The 14,128-nt window shown below is 40.4% G+C and overlaps 1 protein-coding gene across 2 annotated transcripts in view; it reads right to left on the bottom strand.

Annotated features, from left to right (window-relative positions):
* The window catches only part of frmd4ba (FERM domain containing 4Ba), a 47,307-nt gene that overhangs the window by 16,846 nt on the left and 16,333 nt on the right, over positions 1 to 14,128 (bottom strand). For both annotated transcript variants that reach the window (XM_031731777.2, XM_031731778.2), the window contains exons 2-7: positions 6,831 to 6,896; positions 6,623 to 6,717; positions 6,377 to 6,469; positions 6,021 to 6,105; positions 4,274 to 4,330; positions 3,867 to 3,889 (exon numbers count right to left, since the gene is read on the bottom strand). In XM_031731777.2, the coding sequence (XP_031587637.1) occupies positions 3,867 to 3,889; positions 4,274 to 4,330; positions 6,021 to 6,105; positions 6,377 to 6,469; positions 6,623 to 6,717; positions 6,831 to 6,896 (419 nt within the window). The remainder of the gene's footprint in view (positions 1 to 3,866; positions 3,890 to 4,273; positions 4,331 to 6,020; positions 6,106 to 6,376; positions 6,470 to 6,622; positions 6,718 to 6,830; positions 6,897 to 14,128) is intronic.

Genomic DNA, 14,128 nt, shown 5'->3' with positions numbered 1-14,128 from the left:
CACCAAAATTGCACCAGTTATTGCCTGTCAACACACAATAGTGTACAAGACTTCCTATGCATGGAAATCATGCTTAGAAGTCCAAGGTATCCTGTTTTGGCCTTAAAGTAAGTGGCCTGTGCCAGAATGTTGACCATGAGTAAAGCAAATTTCAGTGTTTACGCAAGAATCTCAGCCCAAAGTCTAAAAATGTGTCGAGAACATTTCTCCACATGTTCGGACTTTCACAGTGTGTTTTGGATTCCTATCTTAAGGCATGGCAGCAATAACTCACCCTTGGAGATCTTTAGAAAAGGTGCACTGTCAGGATATTGTTTTCATCTTTCTTATCTGAGGTAGAAAGAGTAAAACGTCTTGCCAAGACAAAACTTAGGCTTTATTCATGTTTTGCCAGACTTAATTTACGCAGCACATGCAGAGCTTTTAAGTCACATAGGGCTTGGAGAAAAATAATCTCTTAAAAAAATATCAAAGCTGTTCTATGCAGGTTCTCTGCAGTAAGCCACTTCAGTTATGTAATTTACTGCAGGTAAATAATAGTATATCGATTCCTCTTCACGGGTAAGCCAAAGAAGGGGTGCTCTCATGCACAAACCAACCAACTGTTGTAATCACTTTATCTGTACAGAACTGTGGTGTTACAGACTGTCAAGGTCTCTGATACTGAACTATGAGTCACTGCAGCCTCTTGTAGGTGGGAGCACTGGGTCTACAGTTTCTGTCAGACAAAAACGGCTCAGGCTTGGCGGGCCAGTCCACTGGAGACCTGAACAAAAGCCATTCACAAGCACTTGGCAGCCTCTGCCTGTGTTGAAAAGTACTGTATGGGCCAGTCCTGTTTAAAAACAATCCATGGCGTCTCAGACAGGCCTATAATATTTAGATCACAACATATTAAATATAAAGCTATTGGAACATCCTCAGCTCTTGTGCCATCTAACTGAATTACAATAATCTTGACATAACAAAATAAGTATTGAATGACTTTAAGATCATAACCATTTAACCTCAAGCGGACTTTGTGGTCATCACTTTAGCTCGTCTTCTTCAGAGAGTAATGGAATCAAACGGTAAGACAGAACCCTAACGATCCAGCTACGTGAACCTGCTCCCTAAACCAAAGGTAAAGAGTGAAACACCACGAGGACAGAGGCTCCTGACTCATTCTCCCCTGTAGTTACCTCTCCTAGGTTGACTGGGTTTTGCTGCCACGGCACTTAGCTGTGTGTTTGATGGCATACATTTTATGGGGAGCTGGGGCCTGGTGTTGTTGAGGTGATCTACTCTGCAGCCGCACTGCCGTGTCAGCAATCTGGAATTCATTACTATGTCTGTTATCTTCCAGCAGAATGCAGCGTGGGGGCAATTCCTACACCCGGTGCAGCCCAACCCTGAGCAGCCTACCCAGTGTGGGAGCGATAATGCTCATGTGTCAGCTGTTCCACAGGGCTGAGACATGGCGATTTTGGAAGGGAGCACAATGAGAGAGCTGGTTGCTGTGAATCGACCACTAACTACAGGGTACACCTGCAAATAGAACTGAAGACCAAAACTGTCTGGGTGTAATGCCGGTTTATGCGCTGCACATTTTGAACTAAACAGACACTCAAGTTAACTCGAAATGACCAACAGATGAATAGACAAATGTCTGAAGATTACTTTTGAAGGTAATTACAATTACGCAAAAGAAAGAAAAAAAAATCCCCAGCCGCTCTTAAAACTGTAAGGCATAATTAAAGCCATCAATCAGTTCAGTGATTTCCAATGCTTCCACCAAACCCCAGAGAACTGCTGAAACTTGTTGCTGTGAATTATACCTGCAGGTGCGGAGAAGACAGCAATAAAGTGTGAATCAGTATGCAATACTGCACAGGAAAAGGAATCCTAACACAGAACACAATAGGAGACCTGATGGCGCATTAATTCAAATCACAGCAGGGGGCCAGCCCACACCAAAACAAAAGCATGACTACAGTGAGTCCTCCTGACGCCAAGTTGTCTGCAATTGGACAGTGGGTCTGGCTCATCCCTCTTAAGGCAGCTGTGTCTGTATGCGGAGGGCTCCCTGACTCCTCCGCAGCTAATCTTTACTGCTCCAGGACCCTTCGCTGATACAGTGTATGGGAGGCACATTCATATGCTTCCTGAGGGGATTTACTTGGCCTATTCTCTCACAGGAGTAGAAATAAAGGAGATCACTGACAGGGATGAGAAATACTTCCACAGAGAAGTGGGGGATGCACCAGGACAATAATGGTGGTAGATTAATGGGATGGGGGTGCTATGATCAAGTCAGACAAGGGAAAAAAGTATTTTGCCACTGAGGGAAATCCATTCTATTTATTAATGTGTAAAGTAAACAAAATCTAGTGTGTTTTACAGCCTAAAATCTAGCAACCACAATGCAAGTAGATATCCCTGCAAATACAGACTAACAAAACTCCCAAAAAACAAAAACAGAACTGTTTGATTTGGAAACTTCCCATCATCCTCGCTGATTCTTCCAGATTTGTTGGCCAGTTTTCTTTTATTGTGCTTTCAGAGTCAGGGCAAAGTACAGCCCATCCCTACACCCACATGAACTGAAAGTTCAGACAGTAAAGTGCATGTTACACTTTAAGGATATAACAAGCCTGAAATCAAAACACAAGAGGAATAAATCTGCATTGAAGCTATAATAAATGGTAATTAATATTTATCAGGTCAGTCGCGCTTGTAAGAAAACAGAGCAAGTTAATGAGCACAAGCAGATGCAGCCAAGTTGTGTTTTTTCCATTTTTCTGCACGAGAACAAAGGCAAAGGTTTGACAAGAGGTTGAACTGCATTTTCAGCATTGCATATATATCGCCATTCAAACAACACAAGCGCACTCGCCTTACAAAGCACAAATCTTTGTGTTTGCACAATGGACGGAGAGGCCTTTAGAGGCAAAGCAAAGAGACAACACATGCAGGTTCAGGCTGCTTCAAGCTGCTTGCTCATTCAATCAGACAGGCCAGTGTTTACTAGTGGCAGCAAATGTCCTTCACTTCTATGACTGGAGGGAAAAAAACCCCCAAAAAACCAAACAAACCCCCCCCCACACACACATTTTATCACTAGGCAGGCTTCTGAGAGCAAGTTGACTATGAAAGCATTATCAGAACTAGTGAACAGATTATTGAGCTCTGGAACAGAATCTCCCACCAGTGTCATCGACCCAATCGTGTACACTACGTCCCATGTTTGTTCATGTGTCACACAGGCCATGTTTGTCAAGGTACATGACATTTATTAAGAGATGACACCATCACTACATGCCAAAAAGTAAATCTGTAAAGTGTTCCACATGTTTAGAGCATAAACACATTGCATCACTGCATCTGCATATGCAAAGGTGGGAATTAATAGTAGATCTGTCTTTGAAAGCATTATGTGGATAACGTCAAGCCACATGAGGTTCAGGTAAATGCCACAAGAGCAACCAGAAAAAAAAGAAAAGAAAAAGAAAATTATTAACTCAGATAAGTCCACCATAATACAAAATCTGAGCCGGCAAGTTGTACATTAACAGACAGCCATCGTTTAAACACACAGAACTGACCAATGAACTTGGCAAACTCTGCTTCCTTTACAGGAACAAATACTTTATAGATTATGCAAAGCCTGCATTCAAGTGCAGAACCTAACTTATAAACATTTGTATGGAAATCCGTTTATCCAATACATCAAAACATCTTTCTAATCTTCAACAGATAGTACTTAAAAATCTCATTCTAACCAGAAAGCTTCATGTTGCATTTCTCATTCCAAGTATGTTTTGAATGAAAATCAACTTGATGTAATAAAGACCTTTGAACCAGGCAATATTTCAAGGGGTTCTTACCTGCTGTAATCTCCTTTGGCCTCCTAAAAATGGGAAAACAAAGAAATTAGTGAAAATATTGCTAGAAAAGTCAAGACTTGATAAACTGTGCTAGTAGCTAACATTACCGCAACATTAGGTCAATCCCTACAAAGGCAACATTACATAGTAAACATCAACACGTTTAATTTAGCATTTTATTCATTTCAATAGCTAATAACTAAAAGCAAGAATGTAGTCGAAGCATAATGTGATTTTAGACATCACTGTTGATATAAAAAGGCACAGTTTCGTTAACAACAGCTCCGACTGTAGCCCCCCCCCTCAAGAGACAACTATTTTCAAATGTTGCGAGCCCACCGAGCGTCCTCGTTTGGGCTGAGTGACAACACTTCAGCCTGGAAAGGCTGCGACAAACTCTTTCTTACCTGCAATGCGAACGCGGCTAACTTGAACACATTTTCACTCTCCACTTCAATGGTCTCCTGTTGTTAAAAAAAGAAGAAGAAGAAAAAATTGACAAGCGTATTTAAAAAGACAATGTGTAGCCCGTTTGAAACACTTGACTTGAGAGAAAAACCTTCCCGTCCCGTACCTCGGTCCCACCGTTACCGACTGAACCACTCTCGCAAAGTCAACCCCGTGTTACAAAAAGAACTGCCCGTGAAGAGGATTTAACATGTTTTTCAGTCCCCGAATTATCCTATCGTTTACTCTAAAACGTAACGCACACGCCGGAGTGCAGAGAGAGCCTGGGTTAATGCCCTGACTGAAGTTGCTGCCCCCTCGGCAAAGTGGTACGGTCCGAAAGCAGGTTCAACAGTCTGCGTCTCCCATGGAGATCAGTCTGCTCTCCCCGCGAAAAGAAAAAACGGCAACCGCAACGTTTGATCACGTGCTGCCTTCATGTGCTCCTCGTATACCCCACGTTCCCCTGTCCTCTTTTAGCAAATTTGCGCAGAACTTCACACATTTTAACAGTTTATTTCAAAATAATTAAACATAATCAAACACTAGTATCTATTAACGTTTATTAACTCTTGTCAGCAAGTAGCATAATAATTTTGGTTAATTTTGTATAAATAATTTAACTAAAATACAAAGGGAAAGTGACTCCGGAGCTCTGAGTTTTTCATTTCTGTGTTGAAACCTTTTTTTCCTGTTTGAATGTACCCTAAACATTAACATTCGACTTGGATAACACCGTTAGTAAATTAGAACAACACTAGGTGGTCTCCAATTGCCACTGAAAGCATCATTCTGCTCTTGAGCGGTGGTAGAGGGCCTACTGAGAGATATATAACCCCAGTTAACAGTATATTATGAATAAAAATTACGTAGGCACAACAATTCAGTGTAAAGAACCATGAGCAAAGGAAATCAGCACACAGCAGGCTATGTGAAGTTGTTACATCTGAAGCAAAATGATTGGGATTTGTGATTTGTCATGCTAAAACAATAGGAAATCAAAATGGGTATTATTAATTCTGTAGAGAGGATTGTGCATGTTTTATTTTTAAAATGTGCATCATGTAGATTTTTTTCTTAATATTTACTCAAAATTATATTACCCTGAGCTGTTACACGTCTTCTCATAATGCAATCAGCTATTGTGTGCAATTTGTGCAAATGCCAATTTTGGATACCCTTATACAAAAAAAAATAATATATATCTATAGATATAGATATATATCTATAGATATATATAGATATATAGATATAGATATATATCGATATATATAGATATAGATATCTAGATATAGATATAGATATCTATATATCTATATATATATCTATATATCTATATAGATATATATATATATCTATATCTAGATATATCTATATATCTCTATATCTATATATCTCTCTATCTCTCTCTCTCTCTCTCTCTCTATATATATATATCTATATATATATATATGTCTATATCTAGATATATCTATATATATATCTCTATATCTATATATCTCTCTATCTCTCTCTCTCTCTCTCTCTCTCTCTCTATATATATATATATATATATATATATCTATATCTATCTATCTATCTCTCTCTCTCTCTCTCTCTCTCTCTCTCTCTCTCTATATATATATATATATATAGATAGATATATGTGTGTGTGTGTGTGTGTGTGTGTGTGTGTGTAAAGGACACATTTTGCTCACAAACACTTACATTAAACACTAGAGATTTAGCATTTAGGAAGAACAGCTCCACTGTTGTGTTCTCTTTCAAGAGGGTGATCTTCTCAATGTAAAACCTGTGAAAAGTTTATTTTGGGTCAGTAAGGCTTACTAGAAACAGATTGCCAGTGCAAGTCAGCCAGTGTTTGAGCATTAAGCACATCATCATGTTCAATACAGTAATGCTGTTTGGAAGATATACAGCTGGATTTAAACCATGTTCCATTACTGCCACCTGCTGGTCATGACAAAACAGTGGATGTTGCTTCAAAACGGGGCTCTCATTATTATAGTGTGTAGAACAATAAGATATGATAGGCTGATGCTTCCAGTAAAACACTCACTCACCTCACAAGGAACTTGAGCTCCAAAGGCCCTGAAGTTTTGGAGAAGTAATGATCAAGGACTTTACGATCTAGCTGGAGCCAGTTACTCTGGCCACTGAGCCAGGATAAATTGCAAAAGGAAAAAAACAAAAATCATGTTTGCAATACAGCTATTTTTGTTTTCCATTTATTTCCCTTTTATTGTTAAAGTAAATTTTCCTCAAGTGCACTTTTGCATTAAAGTGTACACATGTGGAAATGTACTTACGTGTCATCTATGAAGCACAATCCAAAGTACTCTTTCTCCTTCAGGTTAAAATGTGACGCTACCAGATCTAGCAGTTCACGGGACAAAAGCTTGGGCTGCAAAGTTTTAGATAATATGCAGGAGTTCAGTTTAAACTACTACTACTATTATTTTTTTAAACATAAAACACCATAAATACAATGTGAAATAAATTAAAAGGGTGAGGTACCTGAACCAGCAGCTCCAGCTTGCGGTCATCAAGGAGGTGAACTTGGCACAGGCGGCCCTCTGTCATCTAGAGGGGAGAAACAAAGACAACTCCTGTAAGACAACACCAAAACACCTCACTGTCTCCACATCCACCTGTGCCTCTCAGCTCAAAGCTGTGCCTCCACTGTTTCAGGCCTGTTTTCAGGCCCTCTTTCAGTGTCACGATTGGCTTTGTGATGAAGGAGTGAATAGGTAAGAAAATCCACAAGCTAAGCACCCATTTGGGACCCACGCTCCCAAAGATCAAAGTCTTCACAAGATCATTCTCTTCACATGTCTGAAAACTATTGTTTAAACGTCCACTGGCAACACTTTGGCCACAGGTCTGCTTTTTATAAGGCCGCAGTGAATCTCAGACAAAGAGTTGGAGATTCTTTTGCCGCCAGACAGGATCCCATATCCTGTCTGCTGGTGTGTCCTTTTCACCCACATATCCTTCCTCTGCATCAACACTAGTCCTATGAAAACATTTAAGATGTCGTCATCCCACTTTTTCCTCTCCTGTAAAGAAAGAGCAGTGAAAGACAATGCTGTCCTCCTCCAGAGTTTAATTGAATTCCCAGTCTATTGTTTATGATGAATGGTTTGTAAGACTCATTATGTTGCAGTCAGCAGAACTGCCTTTCACTGCAGAGCACCGTAAACATTATTGTCTTGTGATAACTTATAACTGAGTTTTATTTCAGCGTGTTGAGCTGCCACCAACACTTTGATCTGGTTCTGATCATTTGAGACGTGTTACACACTCCAAGTGCCATTAATACAGAAAAGGGATTTCTACGTAGCACTGAGGAATGCAGCGACACTGTTATATTTATTTCCTTGAGTTAACATATATTCCTTGCTAGTAGAGGTATCAGTCTGTTACAACGTACTATGAAAACACTTTATATTTGCTTTATTCAAACACTCCTAACTGTAGAGTAGCTGCATATAAGGCTGTCATGAGCAGCTGTTAGCTTAGATTAGCATGATGATGGGAAACAATGGGAAGCAGCTAGCTTGGTACGGTCAAAAGGAAGTTCAACTACAAACACAGCTGAAACATTGACATGGTTCAGTGTTATTTCATCTTTCAAAAACTTCAGTCCCACTTAGTTTGACCTGCTCAAAGTGTTTTTTGTAATTTCATGCAGTAGATTGAGCCTGTGAAACACACTAGAGGGAAGAAGTGATAATGATAAAGCTTCTCATTAGGGCTGGATCAGGTGATCATTTAGTTAAGCTGTAACAGACCCCAGCTGCTGAGTGCTTGCCATGACACACTGAGCATTTCTTCATCATTGGAACTCACCACGTGTTTATACACCACTATACTATTTAATCTTTTATTTTGAAAGTCTGGCTTTCTCGCACAGTGTCTTTTGTTCTATCTTCCTCCACTCACCCCCAACAAGTCACGGGACATGACTGCCCCTCCCTGAGCCTGGTTCTACTGGAGGTTTCTTCCTGTTAAAATGGATTTTTTTCTTCCCACTGTCTCCAAGTGCTTGCTCATAGGGGGTTGTCTGATTGTTAGGGTTTTTTCCTCTGTCATTGCAGGGGCTTTACCCTACTTGAGGTGACAACTTTTGGGATTTGGTGCTATATAAAGGAAATTGGGTTGAGCTGAATAATGTTTTTAATGCAATAACAGTGTCCTTATGAGATGGGCAACTTAGTTCAGTTAGCAGTACTTTCCTACTAGCTGATCCCAGCAACACTAGGCAAACCTGTAATGTCAAGATCTGCTAACTGCATGTTAACTGGATGCTGTTTTCTGCCAACAAATGTATTCAGGTTACCTTTTATTTCTCTAACTTCAGCTAAAAAAAACCCCAAAACATGACATTCAGCTAGTTGGCCTCTGTGGTGGTAACTGAGGGTCATGCTGACCTCCATTCAGGGAGACCACAGGCAGGGAAGACGTCTTCTTGCACTGTGTTAACCTTAAATGTACTAGGACATATCGTTCTCAGCACCACAACAGAGCAGTCATTTCACTTTTATACAGCACAGGCTGCTTTTTTCCAAGCTGCTGTTTTTCAACACCCAAAACCTCAGTGAGACTTACGCTTCCAGAGACAGCTGGATGCGTGTGTTGTGTGTTCGGTTGTGTGTACAGTCATGCTAACTTTTTATTGTGCCATAATTTTGCTGAAAGCTGTAAAGTTCCAGATTTTAACACTACCTCCTCCGTCTACTGTGCACGTGTCCAAAGGTTTAAGCCTCTGAATCTCTGCCAATAACAAAGAAAGAATCACAGCAGCTCGACTGTATGGGAAACACATCTTTGGGAGCTTTGTTGTGGTCGGCCCATTATTTGGTTCTCTGTTCATACTTCTTTGTGTCTTGCTCTCTTTTGTCCTGTGTCTGTCAGTGTTTCTTTCTTATCTTTCCTTGTGCGTCATGTCATGTTTTTACTCTCTCTTTTTGTTGTTGTTGGGGTTTTTTTTCCTAGCCTTGTTATTGTCGTATGCCTCTTGATTGTGTTGACCAGAGTCTCATTAATTCCCTGTGTATTTAGACTCCTGTCCTCCCCTTGTTAGTCATCAATTTATCTGTTTACTGGCCACCTGTACGGTTGCCTTTCTGATTTGGTGTTGTGCTGTTTGATCTTCTGCTGGTTTATGTTTGAACTGTGTCTTGCAACAGTTTTTGTAAGTCTTATTAAAATTGATATTGTTATATTACCTGTTAGCCACATTTTTGCATTTAGGACTCTCCTGAACGCCACACATAACAAGATTTGCCTTGATAAGATAGTAGATGACAGTAATGTCCATTGTTTAAACAGGGATTAATCACTATAGCAACCCTTTTATGAGTTGTTGTTGCTGTCCAAGCCACAATCCTTCCAAGAGCCTATCTATCAATGCTGTATTGTTGTAAGCCGGGGACATCAAAACAGAAAGAAAGGGACAAAGGTCTTTAGATAATGGTCCGATTTTAAACTCACAGCAAGTCGTTAAATGTGAGCTCACTATCTAAAACTGTGTGGGACACAAAGCCTCTCATCCCTAAGTTTTTACTCTCCGTGTCAGTGTGTAATTATTTGTTAAAAGTGTCTATAACGGTATCCTGTCCTCCGTAAAATAATGTGCACAGCAGAAACAAGGTCTTGTATTGTTCTTTATGATGACTAGCAGAGATCAGTTCCTTCAGTCCAGAGGACTGTACTACGATCCAAGTTCAACATACCCAGGGTATCTGGATTCATGTACCCTATCAGGATAAACAGTCACAAAAATCGGGTTATCAACTCACTAAATTAACCCAGGGTTTCCCAATCTAGTTATCAGTTTGTTCAAATAATACAGGCTGTATTGACATGGATAAGTAGTGGTTATACAAAGGAAGACAAAACTCTAATATTATAAATATATGAAGAGGTTAAACAAATAATACACACTGAAAGTTACACAGACAGGCCCACCCGGAAGCTTCAGCCATTAATCCTAGGAAACAACAAACTTTTCAGTGACACAGAGGAATGCTTACATTTAATTGTTGTATTATGTGCATTTGGGGGTTGAGGAAGTCAATTTCAAGTACTATGAAAATGAAAATAGCGCTGCTTTAAAATTAAAGGGATGTGATACCTGTCTTTTCTCAGAACTCCTTTTGAAAGAAGCCAGTGTCAGGTTTTCTGTTTGCTCTTTCAAAGACGCAAATTAACTTTACCTTCACATGATAGCATGCAGGGAAAGAGCAAAACCTGAGAGAGAAACCTGAGTCTGCCCAGATGACGTCCATGAAAGTAAGATACGTAAACCATGCAGACGTGTTCAGGTGTTCCAGGAACTACGCATTTCAAAGAAATCTTTGGAAGTGCCCCTTGTTACCCGGACGCCGAGATCAAACGGCCGGTCACGCTGCTTTCCAAATGATTACCACGTGTCCTGGGAGAGGGACCCTTGTTAAAAAACAGACTTTGTGACTCACCATGAGGCAGCCTGTGCCTCCTCACGTTCACACAAATAAACACATGCATGCACTAATGAGCCAGATGAGGAAAAAAGCACTGACTCACTTCAGTCAGAGGAAAGTTTGGCCATAAAAATCCAATACAGTAATTAATCACAAGTGCTGCCCAGGCAGCTAGTAAAATCAGCTTTATCTGACTTCCTCCCACTTGAGATATTTACGCTAATGCCCTCATACCTGGTAGCATTTCCCAATCCTGAACCAGGCTTCTAGGAAGCGTCTGCATGGCATCAGCCCACGATTGTACCAGCTCCTCAGTGTCTGATGCGCCAGGCTCCAGACAAGCTGGCTACCCGATGCCACCAGATCCTCCATCCCGCGTATGATACGCACAGCCATGTCCGAGCGCTCTTTCTCCCCGCTGGCCACCTTTCTTTCTTCTTCTACTGGTGACACCTTGCACTTTCAGAATGAGTAGAAGAGCTGATCTGCAGACCACTTTGTTTTGCTTGAGAGCAACAAGCTTAAAGGGAGCACTTACACTCCAGCACACACAAACACACACACAGACACACACTGGTCTACTATGTCTCCCCCAGCTGATGTAATGTCAGTGAGAGTCGGCGCTCTGGAGAGGCTGGAGCAGAGCAGCGTGCCTCCGGCTTGGTCCTGGGCCCCGGTCCAAAACACTGCCTCACAGAGTGCAGGGGAGGGCAGGACAGAACCACAAAGCCCCTGCTGCAAAGGCTCCATCTCCCACCACATAAACACACTTGGATACTAATACAACTTACATGTGAACAAACCTCGGCTGGCCACTCTAAAGACATACATTCGTTCATCTCCGGCTCACAGTAGTATAATGTTAAATGGTTAGTTTTTTTGAGGGGGGGGATTGTGCAAAAGCAAATGACTTCATCTCTCGCATTACTTTTTTATTTCAGCATTTATTTCAGTTTCATTGTCTGAGAAAGGGTGTGGGAATGGTCCGTCACTTTGTCTGGGATGTGGGGAGCAATTTCCTGAGGAGTCCAGACATTCCCACCCACTATATTCTGCAGGAGCACTAAAAATAATTGGTCCTGTTTGGATCAGCATGGCTGGTAAAACTGACGAGGCAAAACTAAAAGTGATACCGTCTGGGGAAAATCATTCGGGAGGGCTTTGATGCAAACATGCCTTGTTTCTTCCTTTCATATGGCTGTAAATAATAGGTGAACTTCACGCGTGAGCTGAACACCTGAGTCAGACCTACAACTTGGAGAAGGTTGAGCAAAAACAGCACGAAAGGAGAGATGGGAGAGTGCTGCGGCTCACATGGAAGCAATATCCAGATGTTTGTTTATGTGATCCCAGTTTCTGAGAAATTTAAAAGTGGCCACAGACAACACGGTGCTGTTTCAATGAGCATGATCAATGTAACCGTCTGCTACATCTGCAATGACAACGCAGACGCAGGGTGGAGACAGAGGTGAGAGAAGGAGCCTATTAGTGAAAAATGTGTATTATTAATTACCAATAAAATGCAGGGTAGGAAGTGAAGGTTTGTGTGTAAACAAACACAATCTTAACACCCATCAGCAGCCGCCATTTATCTAAAATGCATTGTGTGTGCAGCTATGCATGCACCGTCTCTGTGCAGGAAGTGCACAGGCAACTCTGAGTAACTGTGACATTGGCTTTTTACACAAATTATAACTTACAAAATGAAAGTTTCCCATCAAAGCACAAACAAATCCATGTGCTGTACTTCAAGAATGTCGCTATAATCCTCATTCCCAGCTCCCTATTTTTGACTTTAGAGTAGCTTTGCATGATTCACAGGTCAAAAAAAAAAAAAAAAAAAAAAAAAAATCATGCTTCTCTAACTCATGCTGGGCCTTGGCCCCTCAGTTCATCCACTGTCTGTTTTAGCTCCCTTCCTATTTCATTTAAGTCAGCTTTTTTTCAGATTGGCAGCCCCTGGCAAACAAAAGACTGGTAATGTGCCATCACTGCACTGAACAGCATGCCAGAGATACACTTTCATTTGATTGCATTCATTTTAAAATCATATCAAAGTGCAAACAAGCCTCCATGAAGGATTAAATACATGTGATGTTGTAATCCATCTCACTTGAATCAGATGGATCTATTTCTAAGTGAAAGGATTCACTGTTCTAAATGTAAAGTTGCAGCTAACTATAATAAACACGGACAGGCATGCAAAGCCACAGCTGCCTGGAGGGCAGAGGGTGAGAGAGCCAAACATATGGTGGACACCGTTGCTGCTGTTGAACACACACACGTGCTTACCATGTGTGCAAAGGAGGCCGATGTGTTCTGGTCCACATCACTCTGAAACATGAACAGGGGCTTATGCATCTGTGGCACACATTTCTGCCATGTAAACATCTCGACTTTCTACTTAGAGCATGTCAGATAAAGTGTCTGGCTAATAAGCATTAAAACTGCCTGAAAACAATTTCTTGCAAAAAAAAAAAAAAAAAAAGGAAAAAAAAAGATCACTCATTGATTCTTGCAAAATTAAATGAACCCATTAAGTATTGGCTACATTCATTATGTAGAGTGAACAATAAATTAGCTAGGTACACTGGTTAAACAAACAATAATCAGTTTAAGGACATGCAGACGCTGTCTTTTAGTCACATATACAGTTTTACTCTCTATACCAAGTACTTACAGAGGAACTAACTGATATTAACTTTCCCAGAAAAAAGTTAATATCAATATTATCAATGTATCTACAGCTGTCGAGTAGATACATATTTAGAATATCTATCAGATAGATATTCTAAATATGTATCTATCTGTATATATATTATATGTATATATGTATATATACTATACTGTAAATATTTACAGTAGCTTAAAAGCTCTGTGTGATCTGTAAGTAATGTTAAATCTTAAATAACTGCTTTTTTGGGCACATGCAGTACTGTATACACCTTGTGACAACTACTCAAATACTGAATCTCATATTCAATAGACATTCAGTCTCTAACTCTTAGAGGGGATGTGTGGCTAATTAGCACATAATTGCTCCATTATGTTCCCAAGTTACTTGCATTTTGGGCTCTGTGGTGTCGGCCAATCGTGACAAATGGCGCATCTTCTGCTTATTGTGTCTGCAAACTCATGAGAACAAACCAAAATTGTAAAGATGGGTGCCATTAATCTAAATGAGCTTGAAGCTTAAAAACAACATAAAAAGACAACATAACCAAAAAAACAGATTTGATCTCTGCATGCCTAAAATAGGTTTCTTTGTCTCCTGGTGATCATAGTGACACACTCATTCTAACTTCTCAAATTTCACACAAAACCAGCTTGTAAGTACAAATTTGTCCA

Source organism: Oreochromis aureus, linkage group 5 (genome assembly GCF_013358895.1).
Source record: "Oreochromis aureus strain Israel breed Guangdong linkage group 5, ZZ_aureus, whole genome shotgun sequence".
Lineage (NCBI taxonomy): Eukaryota > Metazoa > Chordata > Actinopteri > Cichliformes > Cichlidae > Oreochromis > Oreochromis aureus.
This window is presented reverse-complemented; position numbering and strand designations above follow the sequence as displayed.